Source organism: Haemorhous mexicanus, chromosome 19 (genome assembly GCF_027477595.1).
Source record: "Haemorhous mexicanus isolate bHaeMex1 chromosome 19, bHaeMex1.pri, whole genome shotgun sequence".
NCBI classification, from domain to species: Eukaryota; Metazoa; Chordata; class Aves; order Passeriformes; family Fringillidae; genus Haemorhous; species Haemorhous mexicanus.
The window spans coordinates 6164813-6177123 of record NC_082359.1 but is presented as its reverse complement, the minus strand read 5'-3'; the positions used below and the strand labels follow the sequence as shown (position 1 = coordinate 6177123).

The 12311-nt window shown below is 45.0% G+C and overlaps 1 protein-coding gene across 1 annotated transcript in view; it reads right to left on the bottom strand.

Annotated features, from left to right (window-relative positions):
* The window catches only part of MAPK1 (mitogen-activated protein kinase 1), a 37488-nt gene extending 27783 nt beyond the window's left edge, over positions 1 to 9705 (bottom strand). The window contains exon 1 of the mRNA XM_059863566.1: positions 9358 to 9705. Coding sequence (XP_059719549.1) covers positions 9358 to 9500 — 143 coding nt within the window. The 5' untranslated portion in view covers positions 9501 to 9705. The remainder of the gene's footprint in view (positions 1 to 9357) is intronic.
* Between the last annotated feature and the right edge of the window lie 2606 nt (positions 9706 to 12311).

Sequence of the window (12311 nt, the reverse complement as noted above, 5' to 3'; positions counted from 1 at the left end):
ATGGAGTCTGTTAAATTAACTACTTTTGCCAGAAGCTCAGTCAATTCATAATCCTGGGTGTGGCAGACCAGATGACTTGTGTTTTGTTAGCACCTACTAAACAGAACTATGAAGAGCAGCAGTTCTAGAACTACACCTTAACACTGGCTATTTCACCCAAGGTTCTGTATCACTTGCCTAAAGATGTTATTTAATTTTATGGTGCTTTGAATAATCTTAGTTGTTCGAAAAAAAAAAATCAATTGTCTCCATCTCTTCTAATGTATATTTTTCTTTCTACACCTTTAGCTGTAGAACACTGACTTCAAACCACCACATATGCCTACTCTGTTTTTTGCCACTTCAAGTTAGTCTTCAGAAAATAGAAAACTCTTACATCTCACTTTATCTACTTCTTCCCTTCCCACTTCCCTTCCCTATTTTAGAGGTTTACTGGTTCTCCACTGCCAGTATTTCCTTTGATAGCACTGATGCCAAATTTAACAAACTTCACTACATTTAAAGGCCCCTTGGCATCTGTGAAATAAATTCATTCCAAAGGCACCAATTGCTTTTGATAAAATATCACAATATTAAATATCACTATCTTTCTCCTCTGTATATAAATTCCTGTGGGAATGAATTTTGGGCTAAAATTGTAAGAGCTTGGCAACATGAGACAACCTAAGGTCTCAGTGAATTCAAAGGAGGGGCTGGGTTCACTCTCCCTTTTATGCCTCACATCCCTGCCCTTTCTCACTTTTTTGGTTGGAGCAGTGCCTTTCTTTGTGTCCGTTCAGAGAACTAAAGCAGCTCCAAGTTGAAGCAGGACCAGTAAAGAAGCCTTTACCTGCACAGTCTAATTCCCTTCCAGGGTCAGCACCAGCACTCATGGGGCTTTGTGTCCATTTCAACTTCTCACCTTTCAATTTCTTTTTTATGAAGTCACTCTTCAGCTAAAGCAGCTTTCCAACACAGCAAATGCTCCAGCTGTGCAGGCCCCAGCACAAGAGAGGAGTAAGGAGTGACAGAGCAGAGGCATGGAGGGAAAAGCTGCCCCTGCAGCAGCAGCACAGCCCAAGATCAGCCTGCAAGGCTCAGCCCTGCAAAGCTCAGCTCAGGTGTCTGGGCCTCCCAGGAGAGCTCAGCCTCCACACAGCCGATGAGGTGCCCAACTCCTCCCCCTGTGCTTAAGGCTCCTCAAGGGGCAACAAAAACCCACCAGGACAGCAAAGGAGAGGTCTGCAACATCATTACTGTTACTCCAGAGCCTGGAAAACAACCACCACATCCCCAGGCAGCAAAGCAGGAATCATAAGTGTGTGCAGGAAACACTTCCCTTTTCCTAGAGAGAAGGGAAAGCACTACCAGAGAGCTGTGAGTGCTGATAGGATTAACAAATCCTCCAGTGTGCTTTAGTCTTTTGTCTGCTAAGGTTCTAATTTGACTTATATCCCAGATACTCCTCCTAAAATCAGCTTATTTAATTGATTCCACACCACATAACTCTTCAGAAAAGATAGTTCACAGTATTTCGTTCCAACAGAAAACAGAACAAAATCATCCATGCACACTCAAAAGCAAAGATTTTTCTAAACCTGATGTAGAAACATCAGTGCAAAATGAAAACTATCCCAAAGCACTGATGAAAACAAGGTCATAGCTACTGCCCACTCTGCCACTCTGGTTGGTTCAGTATTTCACTTGCAAACCAAAACAACCAAACCACTAGCACTGAGCATGCATCTCACCACTACCAGGAGTTACTTCCCTTTGTGTAAGATTACAAGGCATTTTCTGCACGTTTTTTCCATGTTTCTAAAAAGACATGCCAACAGTAAACCCTCAGCACGTTCACAGCTTGGTGGTTTGTTCAGAGGAGGTATCAGCATTAAGACATGTTGGCTCCAGTAGCTGAAAGGAAGCTATTTCAGAATTATGAAACACTCAAAAAAAAAATCCAATATAAAAGTCAACCTGAATGTCATTTGGGATATTTTGCAACATCCAAATCCCAATAAAATTGGGCAAATTTCGAACTGAAGCATTTTGGGGAGTATTGATTTGGAGTGCTCAAATGACCTGAAATTTTACTCAGGACACATCAGCAATATTTGGTGAAGCAATCAGCCTTCCTTCTGAAGAAGCAAGAAGTAATGTACTGCAGTGGCAGCTGCTAACGTTAAGAAAAACTGCAAAATGAAGTAATTGCACATTATAAACTGTAGCCTAATTGCAAGTTGCTCGTACTTAAAACATACCCACAACAGAGACGAATTACTTTCCACCATGTAACAAAAACTCTCATTTGCATCCTAATCACCACAGAGTATTTCAGTATTTTATGAAAATTCTCTTAAAATACAAAAGAAGGGCTTCCAAGAGAAGAGATTTCCTCTTGGGGAACTTAGGTTGTGATTTTGGGTACTACAAACAGATGGACAGTAAAAGCATGTGCACAACTCTGCTAAAACTGAACTGTCATGAACATTCTGCCCAAATCTAACAGAAATATTCCTACTACAGCCTTTCTACAAGACATATACACACAAACCAGCACTGAACCCACCAGTAAGAGGTCACTGGGCTGCAGGGCACAGCACAAGCCCAGGCAGCGTGGAGGCAGCCGGGGCACCGGGAGGGTGCAGAAGGGGCTGAGGAGCAGCCGAGGCTGTCCCTGCACTGGCTCTCCCCAGCGGAAACGGGTGGAGACAGGAATGCTGGTGAAACAGAAACCAACTCCTGCACCCCGATGGAGCACAGGAAACCCTGCCAAAGGACCTACCATCAAATAACACTATCTGAATCAGTGACATTTATTACAAGCTGTAATTATCTTACCAATACCCGCTCACAGCTGACAATGAACTGCATTTGGTTTTTTGTGCACCTTGCAAAAAGATGAGTTTGAGAATAGCTCAAACATATACCCAAACATTGTACTAAAGCAAAGGAAAACAAGCTCTCTTCTGAAAAGGAAAATCATCCACAAGCAAACCAGCATCTTTAATAACCATCCTGCCAGTTAACAGAACACAGATTTCACACAGATAAATCACCTGAAATGAACAATACTGCTGAATTTCATATTATTACACTATTATTTTTATTTCCCTTACAACACAATAACATAGAAGCTATATTTTTGAATACATTTATAGCTCCATACACTTCATTTGAGTAATCTGGAAATCAAAGTCAAATACAATTGAAATCACTTAATAAAATGTTTCTGGGTTTGGGATTTTTTTATCAGTTATTATTTTAAAAGTTCCTAAATTAATTCACTTTAAGTGAAAGACTTCTCAAAATTATCAGAACAACATCCAACTTCATCCATGAGCAGTGCCAGCTCCCAGTGATGAAGGCTGAGCAAGGACTGAGCTGTGTCATGCGCACAGCCAGCAGGTCAAGGGAAATGATGCCTGCTGTGAGGGCACATCTGGAATTCTGCATCCAGTTTTCCTCCCTTCCAGTACTGGACCAAATCCAGCAGAAAACCATTAGGGTGCATAGGGAGCCGAAGGATGTGACATGAAAGAAAAAAAATTGAAGATACTGGGTTTGTATAGGCTAGGAGGGGGAAAAGGGGTAGTGGTGGAAAACATCCAACTGCTTTTTTAAGTTACATAAAGGAAAATCACTGAGAAAAGTGATCCAGATTCTTCTCAGAGACAGAGTACAAAGGACAAGAGGGGATGGTCCCAAGTTGCAGCAAGGCAAACTCTCATGATTTTAAGGGGAAAAGTATCAATGGATAATTGGTTTAACACTGAAACCAGAAGTTGCCCATAGATGTTGTAGAATCTCCATCCCTGGAGATTTTGGAAATACTCAGTGGACATGTTGAGCAACTTGGTCTAATTTTGACATCAGCCTTGCTTTGAGTAGGAGGTTGGACTACATGACCTCAGAAAGTCCCTTTCAACCTACATTATGCTGGGAAATATTCCATAACAAGATGTCATAAAATATTTTCATTAAATACCAAATCAATCAGTTATTTTCATTTCTAGATCACAGCTGAAAACTGACAAAGCATCAACAGAAAAAGCATTAAAAAACCTTCTATGTTGGCGAAGTACTAGTTTTCAACACAAGCTGAGCTCTACACCTACTCAATTGGTAAAGCACCAACTCTTCTCTGGGCTGCAGATCCCCACCCCTGAACAAGAAGCCACTGAACTAACAGAGCCTGGTGTCCTACAAATACACATTTCTAGACTCAGGAGTAGCAATAAATCCATCTGTGAAACTGGGGCATGTCATGTCTCCTTGGGGAGTCTGATTTCTCACATGTGACCCAATACAATCTCTTCCCCAGTGGAGCAGCACACAGGATCTCTTCACTCGAGCAAAATACCTATTTTTGTGAAACCTGCAGAATAACTTTCCATCTTTAAGACTTTTACCATCGGTCAGATTTGATGGAAGGCAGGCAACAGGTACTAGAATCATATGTACGGGTATGGGAGGGGGACAGATGCAGCCACATACACATGCCTTATTTCCTTAATAAAGCACACTTCTAAGAAAACCCATAAGTTATCTCTGTTCCCATGGGATGGATCATGCTGTGCTAGAAAAAAGTGTATTTATTCATAAAATGCAAGTGTCCATGAGCTGCACTCTTCTGCTAAGCCAGTACCACATTGCTCTGGGCTGACAGCTAAAGTTGCCACCTCTTATCTTCCATAAACCTGGAAGACAGCTCTGACACGGAGCGAGTGGCTGCTGCCCATCCCTGCTGCTCAGCTTGTGGGGGCCACCAGTCCATCACCGGGGAGAGCAGGAAAAGCAGCTCTAATTTCTCCTCCGGGTTCCCACGCCGGGTTAGGTAAGTGCTAGAAGCTTGAGTGACTGAAGGGAAGTGCTTACATCTGCCTTCTCCCCAGAGGGAAGAAGCTGATAACTAGCCGCCAATTACACTCCCTAATTCCCTCCTCTGATCCTTGCACTGGGGCGGGTTGGCTAAGTTGTATCAGCTCCCTGCTGTCTTTATTACACAGACAGAACATGTTAATTACCAGTTATCGACACCCAGACCCAACCTGTGCTCCCTAAAAGCACACACAAACAGGGGCACGGGTCCCCGCACTGGCTCCATCACTGAAGGGCTCTCTGTCCCTCTGGATCAAGGCAAGAGTTTACAGAACAAACGTGAACGGCTCCTTCTGATCACTGCCACTGAGCAACCCATCCCAGCCACCATGCTGACCCCCACAGGGGATGCAAAATCCACCTTTTTATGTAACTGAAAAGAAACTATTATACAACCATCAATTCCATTCAAATTTCATGTTTTAATATCAATATCTATGCCTTGCAGATCGTTCTATTCCTGATTTCTTTCTGCTTTTAGTTTCTTTATTAATATGCTTCTCTTCATTTTAAATTATTGATGCTCTAAAAGTAGGGCACTTCCATGAAACAGTAGAGAGAAGTGTAACTTTAAAGAATCTACTCCAAATGTTTTAAGTATTCTTTTCAGTATTACTTTAACATTTAACTATTGACTACCTTCTAGTGTCACTCTTTCACAGCACATCAGTAACACAAAGCTCTCTTTGTAACACAGCAAATTCAGAGCAAGAAATCCAAAATTTGAGCTTGCAGATTATTTTCTTCCAACTGCACTCATCTGCATTCAACTGCTGATTTATAAGCAGTTATTTGCAGCACTGATATTACTTCACATTCATATAAGCTTGATGACAAAAAAAGCTTCCAAAAGCTAGGATAAAAATGAGAACATCCCTATCACATTCAATTCACCATTTCTTTCCAAAATGATTATTTGTTTTTTACTATCAAATTATCATTCCTGCCAAATTACCACTGACCAAATGGAGGAAGAACAAGTCATGCTGGAAATGTAAAGCTCAACTCTATCATCTTTTTATTGCTGTTCCAGTGCGTTTGAAGTATAGCTTGTTAACAGGCTGCTTTAAAACAATACTACTACTAATAATAAAACCAAGCCCACATAAGGAGAGAAAGAAACAACCCCAACAACCTTTCCCAATTTGTTGTTTCTGAAACTCTCAGACCTGGTCTAAAAGTGTGGTCCATCTGACTCTGATGTTGATAACATCCTATCACTGAATGAAAGGGAAAGTCATTCAAAGAACTTTACCCCAACGCCCCTCAAAAGAACTAACAATTCTTAAGTGAAAGCAGAGAGGAAGAAGACAACACAACATTTACATATATTTGGATAAATTAAGTCAGAGTAACAAACATGACTGTATGACTAAGTAATTGCTCAAAGAATGTCCTGCAGTCCTAGGAAGTGCTGAGGATTTTGGCTCAAACTTTGCTCTGTGCTCAGCCCTTAGTTTCACATGCAGAATGACCAAAACAAAAACGGGTTAGAAAGGGGCTCTGGGAGGGATCCACCTCCTACCACTTCACCCTCTGCAACAAAAGGCAAAAGCCTGTATCACAGGCTGAACGATTCTGGCAGAGTTGAACTGGAGGACATTAGGATGGGGTTTGGCCTGATAACCTGCCTTTTCTGCTTACGAAGCTGAGAAAGTGTAACCACAACACAGCAGTAAATACACTGCTCTGCTGAGTTTATTTTTACTCAAAATCTGATTATGTAAAAAAATGACTGCACTAGGGAAAATAGTTAAATGCGTTTCAGGGTTTTCAAATCCAGATGAGAGAACATTCATGTACAGTCTCTTCAGCCAACATCTTCCTCTATTTCCTGTACTGGTATTTTATGTTGTGATCAATATTTCTCAAACATTATTCTCTCTGTTGCAAAATCAAAATGGAAGACTGACCATAACAGCACTGTCCTAAGAATACTTCATTTGCCCTTTTACTCATACAATCGAAAGCACTTTATTGTTTTCAAATCCCTAATCCAATAACATAGAAACATAAGAATTAGGATGAAAACGAGAAAGAGTGAAGGATGTTAAGAGCCAAAAGACACTCGTTCGCCATGTCACAAGCCTTGTGGCACAGTACACTTGTAAATAACCATCATCTCCGAAGAGCTCCACATTAGCTGTGGGTCTAAAACAAAACCATCAGGGCCTGCTTCGCTTTCCTTTATTAAAGTGTACAAATTCAAATGGATTTTGCAGTTGCAGGAAACATCTCCATCTGCACACTCACAGCTTGCCCTCTACCCCATCCCCTGAGGGAGAAGCTTCTGCAGATCCTCACTGCATTAGCAACCAGAGCAAAACATGAAGCACAGAGCAGTGAAGTGCACAGCCTGCACGGCTGGGATTGATAGGCAATCGCATTTCACCGAGTCACCAGCACACGGCACAGCTGCGGTGGCACTGCTGCAAGTGCATCCAACACTTTCCCGATCAAGTACACGCTATAAACTGAGACTTTGTTCCCTGTCATTTCACACCCAAGGCACAAGAGCAATAATCAAGAGCACAAAATACATAATGTGGCATTTAATGCTAATAATTTTATAGCAGAAAACACAGGAGCCAAGTGCACATTTCAACTGAATTGGAGATTTGGAAATTTTGATAGTGATTTTGTACAGCATTCACAGCAGACACAAAGTATCAAAAGAAGTTTTAAATAAAACCCAACCTTTTGGATTTGGAGTGAAGACAGCTTCAGTGTAGAAGTTTACCACAAATGAATTGGAGGGGCAGAAGCGGCCCCGTTTCCCCTGTATCTGCTCACTGGCACAGGGATGCCAAAAAAGGGCATCAACTGCCATCGTGCTGCTTCTTGCAGTCCCTGATCTGTGGTGAAACATTTTAGCTTTTCCCTTTGTTTGTGAAATACACTGTTTAACACCCCGTGGAAGTGAACTGGACTGTCCCTAGCACACACCTCGGCAATGCTACTCCCCAGGACCTTCAAAAACCTGACTGTGAGTGCAAACCAGTGCAGCCACTACTGAGATTATCTGCACTCATTTCCTTACCCTGGTTCAGATGATAAAATAACCATAATAAAGTACAGCCTGTACCAGAAGCTACATCAACAAGTTTTGGACTAGATACATTGCTGCGATTTCTAACACTGAAACAATAACAAGATATTTTTACACTGTAAACGGGATTTCTGATTTACATTTTGAAGGTTCTTCCCACAGCAAAAAAAAAAAGTGAAGGCCACAACACAAAACTCTGAGAGAGAGGCTCATCTCCCAGCTAAACTCAGGCCTAGATGAAAGCTCCCTCCCTGAAACACACAATGACTTCATCCTGACAGGCCAGCACAATTCAGTGACTATGTGCAAAAACCTACAGCTATAAAAATCTATAGCGCACAGCTGAAGGCTGTGAGGTGTCCTCACTGAGAAATGCACTGCTTTACAAAAGATTCCTCATCAGAGAGAGAAATTAATGCTGATAAAGCTTTCATGAAGTCACAGCCTGTAAGTCGCTTTTAGTACTTCTGGTCAAAAACCATACTGAAGAAACAGAGGCAGTGTTGCAAGAAAGTTGATAAAACTGCAACAAAAAAGAGTTTTTCATCTGCATCCCTTAAGTAATTTCAGGTCTACAGGGTTTTTTTAACTAATGGAAGACAAAATATGAAATCTTAAGTAAGGCCTTTGAGCATGCCAGGATAATAACCCAGTCATTAGATACACAGATACACAACATCACCCCAGCTCACTGAGATAGCTAAAAAAATCCATCTCACACTCTTAATCCAGTTAGTTCACGGTTTTTGTAGTTCGTTCACGGCGCTCTGTAAGACCGATGTTACCCACAGCAAACATACACAATCGCTTTTTAGCGAGACTCAGACTAAGTCTTTATAATGCAATAGAATTTAGAGCTAGGACAGCTGAAGAGAACTTTCACCTGCACACGTTAACGCAGGCACTAACCCGGCCAGCTCTGCAGCACAGCCAGCACGTCCTGAGCAAAGTCAGGCAGCGGCAGCAACTCCTGCGCTTAAATTCACCTTTTTTATCCCCCACGACCTCGGGCTGCTGCAGCCAGGTGAGCCCTCGCAGGGCACTGGAAGGGACGCGAGGCTGCCAGTGGGATTTACCACCTTCCCCCCCTTCCTGAACGTCGGCAATTACACTAAGGAGACGGAGGAAATAACAAGAGCGACCAACTCCAGAGGAACAAGATTTAAAGAAAATAAACGCAGGAGCGAAACGAAACGAGATGCTCAGCTGCACCCACCGACGGAGGGCTGGGGGGTGCAGGGAGGGAGAGGAAAGAAGGTGATGCCGGAGAGACAACCTCGGGAACACAGAGGGGGAGGCAGAGCTGAGGAGGGCGAGACAGAGCTGCTCCCCCTCCCCGAGGGCAAGGGCGGGCCGGGCCCGCGGCCGGGCAGGGCGGCGGGAAGGAGGGAGGGAAGGGAGGAGGGAGTTGTCCGGGGCAAGGGCGCTGCCCCGGCGGCCGCACTCACCACACCATGCCGTAGGCCCCCTCGCCGATGTAGGAGAGGTTGGTGTAGCGCGGCCCCACGTCGAACACTTGTCCCCGCACCATCTCCGGGCCGCCGGCGCTGGCGGAGCCGCCCGCAGCCCCTGCCCCCGACACCGCCGCCATGTTGTCCGTGCCGGGAACCGCGGTGCCTGCGTGCGGGGGGGCGGAGGCGGGCGAGGAGGGGGGCGAGGAGGAGGATGCGGGAGGGAGGAGAGAGGAGGAGGAGGGAGGAAGAGGCACCGCCCGCTCCGGCCGCTCCGCCGGTCTCGGCCCGTCGGCCCCGTCAGCGCCGAACCCGCCGCGGCCGCTCTGAGGAGGCGCCGCCGGCCGCGCGCGCGCGCACCGCCCGGCCCGGGAGGTGGAAGGGGGGGAAACGGGGGGGGCAAGGGCGCGCGCGCAGGGAGAGGCGCGGGGCGGGGCCGCGCGCGGCAGGGGGCGGGGCCAGGGGCGGGGCCGGGGACTGCGGTAACCGCAGCCGCTGGGGAGGGGGCGCGGCGGCCGTGGGTCACGTGGGGCGCGCGGCGGGTCACGTGGCCGCGCGGCGCCATTAGAGGCGTCAGGTGACGGGCGGGAAATGGAGCCGGGCTCGGCCCGGCCTCAGCGCCCCGCCGGTCCCTGGAGCTCGGGCACTGCGATAAGGGCGAGTTCATTTGTGACACTCGCACCGTTTTGCAAACTCTTTTTAGCATGTTGTTTTTACATGTAATTACGTTTTCTTGTTCGCTGCTTCACGTGAAAATGTAAATAAACTTTGTAGGGGAGGTGAAATCTCAGCTGAAGGCTTGTCACGGTTTGAGCGCTGCTTGCAACAATGCCGTACCTTTTCTGTTTCTCTGCAAGGCAGAATTTTCCTGAAAGAGCTTTTTCCTGTTTGCAGGAGTCTGTGCACAAGGATCTTAACTCCACTTCTGCCTTTTTTCCTGCAGTTCTCTACTGACCCTGACAAAAAGTACTAACCCTTGGTTACTGCTGACATTTTCACTGCCAACATCTCTGCTGCTTCTCATCAGTCCCTGCCTTGAGGCTGTCCCCAGCCACGTCCCTGACAACGTCTTGCTTCTCCCCGAGGTCATTTCTGGCATCCCACCTTCTTCTGGCCCTTCCTGCTCCGGGCCGGCTTCCCCTGCCATGGCCGAACCATCTCAGTGTCCCGGCGCTGCTTCCAGCGGGGCGATCCCCTCGTTACCCCTCGCTGCCTCCCCGGGCTCCGGGCCAGCTTTGCCCAGGGGTGGGGAGGGCAGTCCCGGCTCTGGCTGCACCCCCAGGTGTCCCCAAGGCTTCAGGTGCCACCCAGCCCAGGTGATGGAGGGAAAGCTGTCAGGGACGAGCACCAAAATCTAACAAACCCCCTTCTGTATTTAACAGGCATTCAACTCTACAGCTCGTATTTGAGTGGGATAATGCTTCTGATGTATTAATTTTTATGTGTGCATAATGGTTTTTTGTTTCATGATGTGTTCTGAGCTTCAGAAACACACCATTATTCTTCTCAAAAAATTCAGACAGCAGTAAACGTGAGGATTTAAAGTTTCTGAAACCAAGTAAAGTATTATTTTAAAGGTTCTCTAAAAATGAAAATTTGCTTACAGTTCTGATTACATACATAAATAAATCTGTCATCAGCAAATGCAAAACAAATTATTATAGAGAATGTAGCTTAAACACAGCCTGTCATATCAAATTTAATTTAAAACTGGTGTGTATCTAAATTATTTTTTACCTTCACTGGGATGTGTATGATCAAAAAGGAAACCAACCAGGCAGGCCAGGAAATTGTGGAAGGACTGTCAGCTCCTTTGAGCGCTGTGTTCAAATATATGTCTCATCCAATTAAGCCCAAATAAGTGGTCAGAGGCTATGGCATGCTCTCCCAACAACTCTTGCCATGACAGGACTCGGTGCAGTATTTCAGTGAAGCTCTGCAGTTGCTGAGATAGGCAGAGCAGATGGGAGTGGTATTAATCAGTTTTCAGCCTACTTAAATACACTGCCATTACCTGTACTTAATGTTGGGTCTTTTGCCTTAACAAGGTGACATTAAAGCCTCAATTCTGGAAAGCACATAAATGTGTTTTGAGAAAATGATGAGTTCCATGATCAAAATAAAGGGCTGTGTTGGGGGAGAAGAGGTGATACTAAAAAATTATACCAGATAATGAAAAGCAGAAGGAAAAAACTTTTTTATTTCAAACAGAAATCAAAGCAGTGCTGAGAAGAGTTTGTGTAAGCAGAAACAGGAATATTAAGAAAAAGCTAAGCCATAAGTTAAGTCAGTGTACACACGTCATGGTTTGGACTGTCTCCATCTTCAGTCAAGTTCAGGAGTCACATGAATGAGTTCATCCTACAATCAGGATCTAGAAATTCCCTGCACTGTTACTCGTTTCTGCTTTAACTGTTAATTCTTGTTCTGTAAATAGGTCTCTTGAAAAGGGAACATTGTACCACAAGGCCCCTGAGCCCTGGGATCAGCAGTGCCGGGTCAGGCCGAGGACAAACACCATGGAGCTGCCCTATGGTGCCCCACGTAGTGGGGGTGGGAGGCATCTCAGATCTTTGTGCTAATTTAAAACTGAAGCCACATCTCCTAAAATCATCATAATTATACCGGCTGTGTGATTTGCGTGGGACATTGCAGCCATGGCTTTCTCAGTAGCTGCTGTACCAGTATGTCAGCACCAACCTGAACCTCCCCATCATCCCAACCAAGCACGGGCATTAAGTACACACAGTTTTACCAGAATTGTTTAAAAAGACCTCAAGCCTTTGTGCGGGGGTGATGAGAGAGAGAGAAATAAGACATGTTAAAATGTTTTATAAAGATATATTTTAACTTGTGAGGCACTCAGGAACCATGGTGATGGTTCCTGAAATTGCTTAGGTATGAGCTCTGATCCACAGGGAACTATCCTAAGATTCAGAAAGAGCATCAGC